At 46.9% G+C, this 11850-nt stretch overlaps 1 protein-coding gene across 1 annotated transcript in view; it reads left to right on the top strand.

The window, feature by feature from the left end:
- The first annotated feature begins 7924 nt into the window (after positions 1-7924).
- GPC3 (glypican 3) overlaps positions 7925-11850 on the top strand; it is a 442250-nt gene continuing 438324 nt past the window's right edge. The window contains exon 1 of the mRNA XM_030849089.3: positions 7925-8249. Coding sequence (XP_030704949.1) covers positions 8075-8249 — 175 coding nt within the window. The 5' untranslated portion in view covers positions 7925-8074. The remainder of the gene's footprint in view (positions 8250-11850) is intronic.

The following is an 11850-nucleotide window of genomic DNA, read 5'->3' as shown; positions in this document are numbered from 1 at the left end:
GCTTGTCCAAGGTCCCCCAGCTAGTAAGTAATAGAGCTAAAATTTGGACTTGGGACTATCGAACTCTGCAACCCATGCCCATTCCACCACGCCGAGTGGACTCTTGTGATCACTGTGTTGCAACATAAGTTAAAGCAAGTAAACTGGAGGGTGGGTTGAAATCGACTGAGAGGTTGAAGTTACTCGTGCTAAAACCAGAGGAACATCCCAGGAAGGGCTAATTTAGCCTTTGACCCCAGAATTATAATTTGTAAAAAGCAGACCAATGCAGGAGGGCATGCATCTGTGCATTCTATATCATATGTTAAAGAGGAAGGGGCAAATCATTACAGGGGATTCCTGTCGTTGTTTTTAAGAAAGCAAGTTTCATGATGTGTAGTAGGCCCAGTACAGGCTCAGCTCACTGTCTCACCATTTCTGTAGATTCGTAACATAGTACAAAAATTGAATATGATATAACAGAGTATCAAGAATAGAATAGATTAGATTTCACATACTTTGTTTACTAAGGCAGGGAAATACGTAATACATTTCAGAAAGATTTCCATAGATAGGATTGACACAGGTTTTCAACAGGGAAAAATTAATAATAAACACTCCCAAAAGTTTATTACCATAATTTCCAAACAATATAATAATTTGTTAGACCCCCATACACTAAGATTTAGGTAAACATAGTCTCTTACCTTTAGTAGTTTACAATCTTAAAGAGTCAACATCAAAGCCTCAGTTATTTAAAAATTTTAATGACTTAATTACAGAAGTCCCTGACTTAGATTTCTGGAGGTAAAATACAACAGAAGTATGTCTGTTTATATCTCCACTCTTGCAATATTGCTTACAACAAGCATTACTGTGCTGCTCGTTAGGAGAAAAATTAGATTTTAAATGTTGTACACAGTCCTTTGTTTTTGTTTGAATTTTATTTTATTTATTTTTTATACAGCAGGTTCTTATTAGTTATCTATTTTAAACGTATTAGTGTATACATGTCAATCCCAATCTCCCAATTCATCCCACCACCACCACTCCCCGCCCCCCTGCCACTTTCCCCCCTTGGTGTCCATTCGTTTGTTCTCTACATCTGTACACAGTACTTTGATTAAGAAGCGCACTGATGAATCAACAAATATTTCTTGAGAATCTCCTATGGAGCCATTTCTGGGGTCTGTGTTGTGAGGGATGCATTCAGCCATGCATTCAATAAATATGTACTGGGGCCCTACTATACATTCTAGGCACTGCTCCAGATTCTGGGTACAGAAGTATAAGAACCCTTCCCTCAAGGAGTTCACAACCATAGAAATACAGACTGTCAGAGGTAGGAGGAACCTTAGAGAGCATGTAGTCCGCCATCCTCAATTTACAGTTAAGGAGACTGCGGTTCAGAGATGTTAAGCTACTGATTCAGGGTCACAATGCTCAGAGTGGCAGAACAAGAACTAGAAACCAGCTCTTTGGACTGCTGGTCCTCTGCTCTTTCGATTATCCCAATCTATTTGGGAAGACAGGATACTCCCACACGAAACAACTTCAGAACAATACCAGACAAAAAGCTGCTAACAAACCATATGACATTAACCATAAGTTTAACAGCAGTTAGGGAACGACTGGAGACATCCAACAGAGCTTAAATCTTCTGAGTAATGACATACAATTTATTTATGGCAGGGGAGACTTGCTATACTTCTGACATGTTATAAGAATGAATGAGATGAAGGCATTCCAAGGAAGCAGTACTTCCCTCTGGATCTCATCATCTTGCTTTGTTTTGGTATGTTTGCTATGTTTTGGTACACAGGCTAGCATCTCATTTACAACAGAAAACATGACATAGATTAGCGGGGAAATAATGGAGAAAATAAAACACGAAGGTAGTGGAGTTCAACCTCCAATCTGTGATTTACACCAAGTTCTACTGAGATGCAAAATCTCATGCAAACCATATTTACTGACTTCTGAGTATTGCTTGAATAAGAGCGAGCCACAGAAGAAGAGGGTCCCTGTGGGATACTTTTTGTAGGAGAAATCTTTTAGTTAGACATTTATCCTCAAATGGGCTACCTATTATTGGAAAGTTTTTATGCCTTGTGCTTTTAATAGGAACTCTCTATCATTAGGGAATGCAGGAATTTATTTTTGTAAAGAAAAGCATTTCAGGGCTTTATTTAAAAACATTTACTCAGTGACTACCATGGGCCAAAGCACCGTGCACATACTTAGCATAATGCTTCTCAAACAGTCTGTAGTGAAGGATCAATTTACTTAATGTTATTTTTATTTTCTGACATTAATATGAACTCCTGCCATCTAAAGCTCACAAGTCATGGTAGAGACAAAAAAGTAAACATACATTTGCTACCCAATGTGGCAAATGTAGTGGTCACCCCAGGTGTTGGTACAACAAGTATAGCCGACTCTGGGCTTGGTTGGTAAGGCATGGAATGTTCTGGTACTGCTCTTCCCCTCCTTCGGCTACAGGTTCCAATACTGCCTCTCAAAAACACAATTCCTAATGGATAGACTTTACAATAACTATAGAGTTAGGGGTAGGGGTGGGGATGGCCTTTTCATATGAGACGCTACTGTTGAAATTCCCCAAGACTTAGGACTGTGGGTGAGGCTTGGGAAGTGGGATGGACGAGGCCGCTGAAAGTATGAGTTGCTGTCTGTGGTGGTGGCTGGCTGTTGACTTCCTCCCATGTGTTGCTGGGAATCCAGGGAGCTGTGAGGAGGGGAAAGGACCTTGAGGGAAGCAAACATGTGAGAGGTCAATGGTTAGAGATCAACTGTTGACCTATTGGGGACCCAGATTCCAGAGCATAAAGACCCAGAAAGAACTTAGTAAAATTACTTATAGATTCTACACACCATACAGCAAAATAAATATATTACGTTACCTGAGCCACTGTGTTTGGGGGGATACAATAATTCAAAGCAAAACAAAGTATTCGTGAATTGCCATGTGGCACATAAAGCTGTGCCTCAGGCGTCACCAACCTTTAGATTTAAAGCTACCATCTTCTCAATCACCAAACTACAACCCCCTTAAATTTTAATAGAAAACCGACCCTGCTATGCAATAGAGACAAAATGTTAGATATACATATAGTATATCTGCCCAATCAAAAAAAAAAAAAAAACGAAACTCAATGGACTAGGGGTATGAAGAAATACGTTAGGAATCTAGATCAATATTCCTGACACAAGCGAAGACAGAATAGAATAATTTTTTATTTACAGCAATCAACATGATGCCACAAATAAAAACCTCAATAGTTTTTTTTCAAAGTCATCAACTCTAACTTACAAGAACCTCAGTACATTTTGTGGATTTAGAGAGGGCAAAGCATAGTCCCGGTCTGGGGAGAGGCTATCCATCCACAACTCATAATGCAAGCATCTCAGCCGGACCTATTAATTTTCCGTACACATAGAGCCAAATTCTACCTGGGATTATTATGCAATTTTCAAAATGGCTTTAAGTCTTTCAACTTACAAAGTTACCATTTACATTGCACTGGCCTGCTGGCTGGGGTGAATGAATGAACACTCTCTCCCAAAGGACCATAATTCATTCTCTGATCATAGCTTATACATTTGGGAGAATTGGGATCAGTGTGCCTGGCGCCTCCCCTCCCCTCTGTCCCACAAAGGAGTCATACACTGCAAGAGAAGGAGACAAAGTGGCTGTGTGCCAGAGTGCAGAGGTGTGGCTAGGGAGGTGTTGACTGTGAACAGCACCCGTCTAACATAGAAGCAACTGTCTACATGATGTGATTTCAGGTGTACCTAAAAAGGCCTCATTGCCCCTCAGTTTAAACACTCCCTTCCCACTGGCAAATGCCTGGAATTCCACAGTTTTTAGAGCCCTGTTCCTTCGGTTTAAAGCTTTGATCCCTGTTTCAATACCCCTACCCCTGGGTGAGCAGCCCCATTGTATCCTATCAACCGTATACCCTGTAAGCGGATGAGTTTTAAAATTTCTTCTCAGAAAGCAGGTTTCGAGGGTGGTGTGAAGGGGAGGAGATGCCGTGTACCTCAGGGGGCTGGGGAGGGGAGAGCATCACCTGTGGCGGCAAAGGGAACCGGGCCCAAGACAAACCGTGTGTGCGTGTGTGGCCGTGTGCAGGGCTATGCATGAGCCCCTCCCATGGCGGCAGCTGTTGAACACCCTTTCTTAACCCTCTCCCAGAAACCTTGATTTATGCTGCTTTTGGAGCCATGGAACCAGACTCTCCTCCCAGATACAGCAAGATAATAGCTGCTGGCTACAGCTGGGAATTCTCGAATTCTTTCAAACTGGAGACTAGGAACGAAAGGTGAAGAAAAGTTCTTCTGGGCCTGCTGTGTGCTAGGTAGCCTTCCTCTGAGGCCCAAAGAGGAAAATGGGGCCCAATGGTGTTATCTAAATGCTTCCAACTGGGCCTGAAAGCACAGAGCCATGAATTGTAGAAAGTGAACACCGGCTCAATCAGCACATCCTTTTGTGTTTCTAGACTGATTGTTTCTCTTTGTCTCTTCTAGTTGAAGAATAAGGATGAGTCATTGGCCTGACTTCTAATATGAGGAAGGGAGCCTTGAAAAGTAAGACAGTTGTTTATGTAAAAGGGAAAGAGAAAACCCGATCTTAATTCATAGTCACCCATCTCAGCAGTATATAGCATATAAAGGAACAGATTTGACGCTTTGGTAAAGGAACTGGATTTTGTCAGTAAAATTCCACACACTCGATAGACAGCTGTCCGTAGTGCCCCTGCAGGCTTTCCTGACCAAAAACCTATTCTTCGGTGCTTATTCCAGTGCTTGAAATTCCACTGTTAGAGTTACAGCTTGTGGGCTGGAAGGCTAGAAAGTCTTTGAGAGTCACTTATTAAAAAAATGCAACCACTCCTTAAGCCTAGAAAGTTATATTAACTCCTACCTTAGGTCGGCTTAAAACCCTCATGTAGCTGCTTGGAGGCGGCGCAGAAGCTTTAAGGCCAAAGAAATATTTGCCAAAACCTCAGGGTCAGTTTGCTTACGACCTAAGTCCAAATCCTTGTCTTTCACATACCACCGCACAAGTTTTGCTATATCCTCGTATTCTCAATACTGTTTAATATTATTTTAGGCCAGCTCACGTTTTTATTGAAGTGAATTTATCACAGTACTGTCTACCTAGCTTTGTCCTAATGAAGTCATGGGTTGGATACGCTGCTACGTATATACATAATTTCTGATCCACATTACAACAAATATTTATTTTAAAAAAACCAAAAACTTCACTGGCCCACATACCACCAGGGATTCACTTTGGGAAGCACTGCTCTGGTTCATACAAAGTGTATTAGATATAAAAGTATGTATTAAAAATAAGAAGTCGTAGCCCCTCTTTTCAAGGTACTCAGTACCCAGTAGTTGAAAACAACTGTTGCCTTTGTAGTTAGTTGCATGAGCTCTGGAAGATCATGAATTTATGGGAGGTCATGTCTTCCTCTGCGAGGTCATGAAATTCAATCAATGCTTGCCTTCCAATCTGCCCTTTGGTCACAGGGCTCCACAGGTGGAACGTATCAAACTCACCAGCCAAATTATGACTCTTAATTGGTGTTTCTTTTAAAGTGGATATGTCATTTGTCAAATGTTCAATGCAGGCGCAGGCCTAGCCCCAGGCAAAATTATGAAGTAGGAGAAGAATGCCAGATACGTAGGCTGCACTCAAATGTTTGTTGAAAAAAAAAAGAATGAATGAGCCCTCCGTCCTTGAATCTCTCTCTCCCAACCCCCAGATCCACTAGGTGCCTTTTGAATTCTATCTCCTAAATATCTCCAGTAGTTTTTTTCCCTTTCCAAGTCTCCTCTGACACAGGAGTTTATCATTTCTTGTCTGGATTATTTTCACAGCCTCTTGACTTGCTTCCAAACCTCTTCCTTCTCCAAGCCATTCTCCACAATGTTGCTGGAGAGATCTTTTCATGGGGCAAATAAGGTCATGTCACCTGTCTGCTTAGAGTTTCCTTAAGTGGTTCCCCAGGCTCCTTTGCATGGTTTGGGGACTCTGCCTAATCTGACCCTTGCTTACCTCTGCTGCTGTAGCTCTTCTAACTCCCCAGCCTGAAACCATTACTTGCACCTCCCACCATCCCAGTGGGCCATGCCAGGCTCTCTCCTGTCAGAATCTTTGTTCGTCCTGCTTCTTTTCCTTTGCCCCCCTTTCCCCCATCTTCTTTTCTCACCTCAACTCCTACTGGTCTTTCAAGCCTGAGTTTAGGGCATCACCCCCTCTGGGAAGGTTTCTGTGGCTTGCCTTCTCACCCTCTTAGAACTCTGCATTTGCCTCTATGTTAGCACTTACCACATGCTGTGTTAACATTTTTCTGTTTAGTTGTCTTTCCCACAAGACCTGTAGCTCTTTGAGGTCAGGTACCACAGGTTAATCTTTGTATCCCACTGTCTGTTTGTATCTCACAGTGTCTGGCATGTAGCAGCAATTCAAATATTTGTTACTGAACGAATGAATGAGCTCCTCGGCCACCTATCTTTCCTTTGCCTCTCTTCTCAGTCCACAAGTTCTGGCACACGACCTCTCCTCTCCGCCCCTGGCCTGGCTGGTACTCATTGGAGAATTCCTGGGGTGGAGGCTCTCCTTTTTCTTTCCTTACCTAAACCTGCTTTTACCTAGATCAGAGACAACACGATCAGATGATAAACTAATTCACACTGAGGTGTTAAATCATTTCATTATACAAACACTTATCGAGTTCCTGCTATGTGCCAGACATTGTGCTTAGGTGTGTGTGGGAGTCACAGAAAGAACCAGGGAGTTTAAGATCCCTACTTAGGAGCATATGGGTAATGACCAAATACATTCCTCCTCTGAGAGGTATCTGATTTTCAAAGAACTGGGTTTCAGATGATGACATTTAAACAGGAGAGGTGGCGATTTGGGTCTTGGAGACGTCTCAAGCAGGCTAGCTCTGGCTCAATGAATTTGCTGTGTGAAACAATTTTCTAATGAGTTAGGCTGACTTTAAGCCCCAGGTTATCTTGTTGTCACCAGTTATGCTTTGCTTCATGAAAGGTCACCAGGAGCTACCTTACAGGAGACAGATTTCATCCTGGGATCAGGTGACTTCTCTGACTTTGCGTGGTTCTATTAAATTAAATCTAGTAAGCCCCACGGGCTGTCAGACTTTTTAGGTACAGTATTCAAAGATGAGGCAGGCTGTGAACCTCCTGCCCCTCTCTGCCAGCGGTCCCCAGCTGCCCCTGAATGGGACTATTTGTGGGGTGGGTTTCCGAACCCGGCCAGAGCTGCGTTGGGAAAACGGTTCGAGGGAAGCTCCTCAGAGAACAGGAAGAGGAGGTGGATTTTGTGCGGAGGAGGAAGACCTCTTGCGAGGCTCTTGTGGCCAGAGACGAGCTGGACCGGGCTGGGAGGAGGGATACCTAAGCCAGGGACCCCCACGCACCCCCAAGGAAGGATGGAGAGGTTGCAAAAATCCTAAAGGGAAAAGCCCTCTCGGCTGTAGGCCAATGAGCGGCGGGAAGGAGGAGTGAGGCTGGGGAACTTCTCCCAGAGCCAGTCAGAGGGGACGGCTGCCGGGAAGCCAATCAGCGCGCCCGAGCCTGCAGCCCCTCTGCAGTAGTTATGCCAGAGCTCTCTGTGTAGAGCGGCGGCGAGCCGGCAGCTGGGCTGCGGGGCCAGGAGCCACCGCACGCGCTCCGCGTCCTCCTCTCGCGCCGCTCCTGCCCGGTCCCCGCGCTGCGGTGCCCCAGCAGTCCTCGCAGCCCCGCGCCCGCAGCCTCGCCGCGCGGCCGCCACCGCCCCCCGGCAGCGCAGTTCGCCTCGCCCCGCCCCACCCGGTCCCTCCTCGCCCCGCCCCAACCCGGTCAACCCCGCCCCGCCCCGAGCCGCCGAGCCGTTCCCGCCCTCGCCCAGCGCCCAGGTAGCTGCGAGGAAACTTTTGCAGCGGCTGGGTAGCGGCACGTCTCCCGCTCCTTAGGGCCACTGCCAGGCTTGCTGAGTCCTGGGACCGCTCTCGCCCCCGCTGCCACTCTCCCGCTCTCTTCTCGCTCCCGGCGAAGCAGGATGGCAGGGCCCGTGCGCACCGCGTGCTTGGTGGTGGCGATGCTGCTCAGCTTGGACTGCCCGGGACAGGCACAGCCCCCGCCGCCGCCGCCGGACGCCACCTGTCACCAGGTCCGCTCCTTCTTCCAGAGACTGCAGCCCGGACTCAAGTGGGTGCCTGAAACCCCGGTGCCAGGTGAGGAGTCGTCCCTCGCGCGTTCCCCGCGCCCGGCGGTGAGCCAAGGGGCGCATGGTGGAGGTAACCCGAGCGCGCTAGTCCCACGGGGCCGCGATCGTGAGCCTAGCGGCCGGGCACCTGGGAGTGGTCGCCGTGCCCGGGCCGCCCGGCCAGGTCTCCCGAGAAAGGGAAGAAGGGTATATGTGGGCCGTGTCCGCATCTCCCAAGCTTGCTGGGCTGTCAGCGAAGGTGCGACTGGGAGGAACCGCGAGCATGGCCTTTCTAGCGAGCGCCCATTTTTGGGGGGAGGGCAGGAAGGCTGGAGCTGGTTCTCCCCGCCTCGGCGAACTGGCGCCCCACATCCTAGCTGGTGCCTCTGGAATTTGCCACCCTCGCTCGCACGTACGTGCCAGAATTTCAGCCTCAGCTGGACCGCGGCTCCGGCCATTCTTTCCCCAACCTGCCCTCACGCCCTCCTTTCCGCAGCCTGGGTTCCCGAGGCTCGCGGGCCCAAGTGCAGGCAAAGTTGAGGACAGATCTCCGAATCCGCAGTGGCAGGTAAAGACACACGGAGGGAAACTTTTGAGTAGGCAGGAGGGTCCCCCAAATGAGGAGGACTGAGGCTTTTCCTTCAAAACAGCGTCTCTTCTCTAGGCTGGCGAAATCGTTTCCAAAACCGGGCCGCTGGCCCGGGGAGCAGGAGTCCAAAGATGATTTAACTCCTCCCCTTCTCAAACTCATCTGCCTTCTTGACAGGCTGGACCCTGAAGGGGAGATGATTTTAGGTGGAGGAAAGTTTCTGAACGCTTGCCTTTTGTTCTGCACAATCAGGTCGTGTTGTAAGGGCATATTTTAGCCTTCCCTGAGCGCTGCCGCTGTCAACAGATGAATATTAATGGCCTTGTGTGATTGACTGTCCCACGGTTGGAGTCCTAAAAGCCTGCCTTAGAATCCAATTAGGACAAGTTGCTACACTGGCAATGCAGGCAAGAAGAGTCGGCTTCAAACAGGTTTATTTATCAGAGGTGCGCTCTAAGAAACGGCTGGCTGTATTCACAAACCGTAAGACGTTTGTGGCCTCCGGTGTCTCTTCGCCACCCAGGCATCCAGCGAGGCGCGCGTCCCGCGTTTCCGAGGGATCGGGGAGCAGCCCTCGCCAAAACTTGGCTCGTGGCTCTCAACAAGTCGGGGAGGCGGGCCTGATGGTTGGGCCAAGTTGTGAATGCGATGCGCGCCCTGTGGGCGCTGCCGGCGAGCGTTCACTAGCGGGAGGTTACCTAGGCAGCCAGCGCGCCCTCAGCCTTTTCTTTAGGTGGATGAAAAGAGCCGAGCGAGCCTGCTGTTTAGTTGCAAAGGTAATTGCTCACCCTTTTTGGTGACTGAAATGCGTTTGCGCATATGTTAAATATTGCTTTGCAGGATTTCGCTCTAAGGAAGGGTAGAACTACCTCTCCCTCTGTTTAGTGTTAATAACGTACCACGTGGGCGTGTGCAGGAGCCGTAAGGGGCAACCTATGAATCAGCTCCACAGAGCTGCAACAGCAGGCGAATCTCTCTCTCCCCTCGAAGTGCCCTGGTAATTAGCTTGGTAAGGCCAGAGAACATGCTTTTGTTGGTAATGTAAAAATTTGTCCTCACAGGATGAGCCCCCCCACAAGATGAATGGATCCAGGGTTGGAGCGGGGGCCGCACTGGGCGGGTTTGAAGCCAAGGGGTGAAGATTGTGCTTAAAAGAGGAAAAAGACCAGAGGGAACGCACAGATACTCATTTAGCAACCCCCCTCTACACAGGCTCAAGCAGGAGCTCACCCTCCCTTGCCCTCCCCCAGCTCTCTGGCTGCCTGCCTCTTTGCAGCATCTGTATAAAAGTATTGGGAGGGCCCACACACTGTGTGTATGAGATTTGGCCTGGGCTCCCTCCTTCCAAGCACCCTTACTCCTGGCCTAAGGATGGCCATGTTACATACAGAGAGCAGGGACTCGTAATGGAGATTTTTCATTTTCCTCAAGTATCTCCCAAACTCTATAGGAAAAATCCCTTTCCAAGGGTCTTTACCGTATAAACCCAACATTCCCTACTTCACTTCTGTTTAACAAACATATGCCCTGTTGAGCACCTTCTACGTGGCAGGCACTGTTCTGACTCACCCTGGAGCAAAGCCAAATTTCAAATATGGCGATACCCACACAGCTACCATATAGCCTGGATTTTCTGGGACGGTGCAGATTTCCAGTACTCTGTCCTGGCATGAAACCACGTGTCCTGAATTTTAGTTGGACAAATATGGTCACTGTAGATATGGAAAGCATGGTAAAAATCCTAATGTCCGTGTGTGGAAAGAGCTCATCAGTATTTCAGAGAAGAGACGATAATGGCCGACTAAATACAATGGCAAGTGCATAATTTCAAAGTGAATAAATGTGTGATTTGCTGCTGTCGTTCAGTGGTTGGAAATTGAAAGAGAGCTGCAAATTATTTGACAGTTATGAACCATCGTGATGACCGCTTGACTTTTCTTTCCCATCTCTATTTTAAGCCGTGTTCATTTCTTCTGCTCCACTATATTAACTGCATTAAAGCTTTCTTTGTCCCAGATAAAACGAGATTTGGTCACAGTAAGGAGAAATCCTCAAGAATGTCTTGTCTCACTTAGGGGGAGCATGGGATTGACTGTTAACTTAGGCCATTAGCAGAATTGGGTTAGAGTGGATAAGGTACATTTCTTATGCTAATATGGATGAGACTAAATGGCATTTGAAATCAGCAGGCCTAAAAAATAAATCACTGGTGCTGAAGGACTACGCTAGACTTCCACAAAGCTGATCTAAAGCCTTACGATCTCACGTTCCCATGTCTTTTAGTGTTCAAAGGCACAGGATAGCAACTCTAAATAGCATGCCCCCCAAATCCATAGATCTTTTCGTACCCCACTCTTTTTTTTCCTAAGGATTTGTAACTTGGAAAGCACCACAGATGGAAACCAGGCACACAGAGTTAGCATTTGGCAGAAAAATCCATATAACTGACTTTCAGTGCAGCTCTTTTGCCCTTATTTAATTTAGAAAAATTCAGAAAAAAGCCAATGAGCTCATAAGTCTAGATGTTTATTTTGTTTTGCTTAACCTACCCACAGGCGCAATCAGGAATGGATACAATTTTAGGCGAGGAAAGTGAGCTAGTAATCAGACAACGATGTTTCCAGTTGTCTCAAGGGAATGTTACAGAAGTCTGAAAAAAACCTCCTCTAAACAAAAATCAAGTGTAATTCACTTTATGAATGCCATACACCACTTTTGTAGGGGTGGTGGTGAAGGGGACGGATGGGAATGAGAAAATCAAACAAACCGTGGTAGTGTTGCAACTCCCCAAAGACTGAGGAATCTTGCCTTAGAGGGCCTTGGAAAGTGCAAGAACCAATCCAGGAGGCCAAATGCCCGAATGGGTAAAAGGCAGCCTTGAAAAGCCAAAACTGACTTGGAGTTTCTCAAATAGATGAAACAACATCAAAATAAAAATCAACGTTCTCGAAAAGAGAGTTTGGTATTCGTTGTTATTGCTTTAGAGTATGAGAACTAGTAACCTCCTCCGGGTTGCCAGCTGTGGTTCCCCAATTAACTG

Source organism: Globicephala melas, chromosome X, assembly GCF_963455315.2.
Source record: "Globicephala melas chromosome X, mGloMel1.2, whole genome shotgun sequence".
NCBI classification, from domain to species: Eukaryota; Metazoa; Chordata; class Mammalia; order Artiodactyla; family Delphinidae; genus Globicephala; species Globicephala melas.
This window is presented reverse-complemented; position numbering and strand designations above follow the sequence as displayed.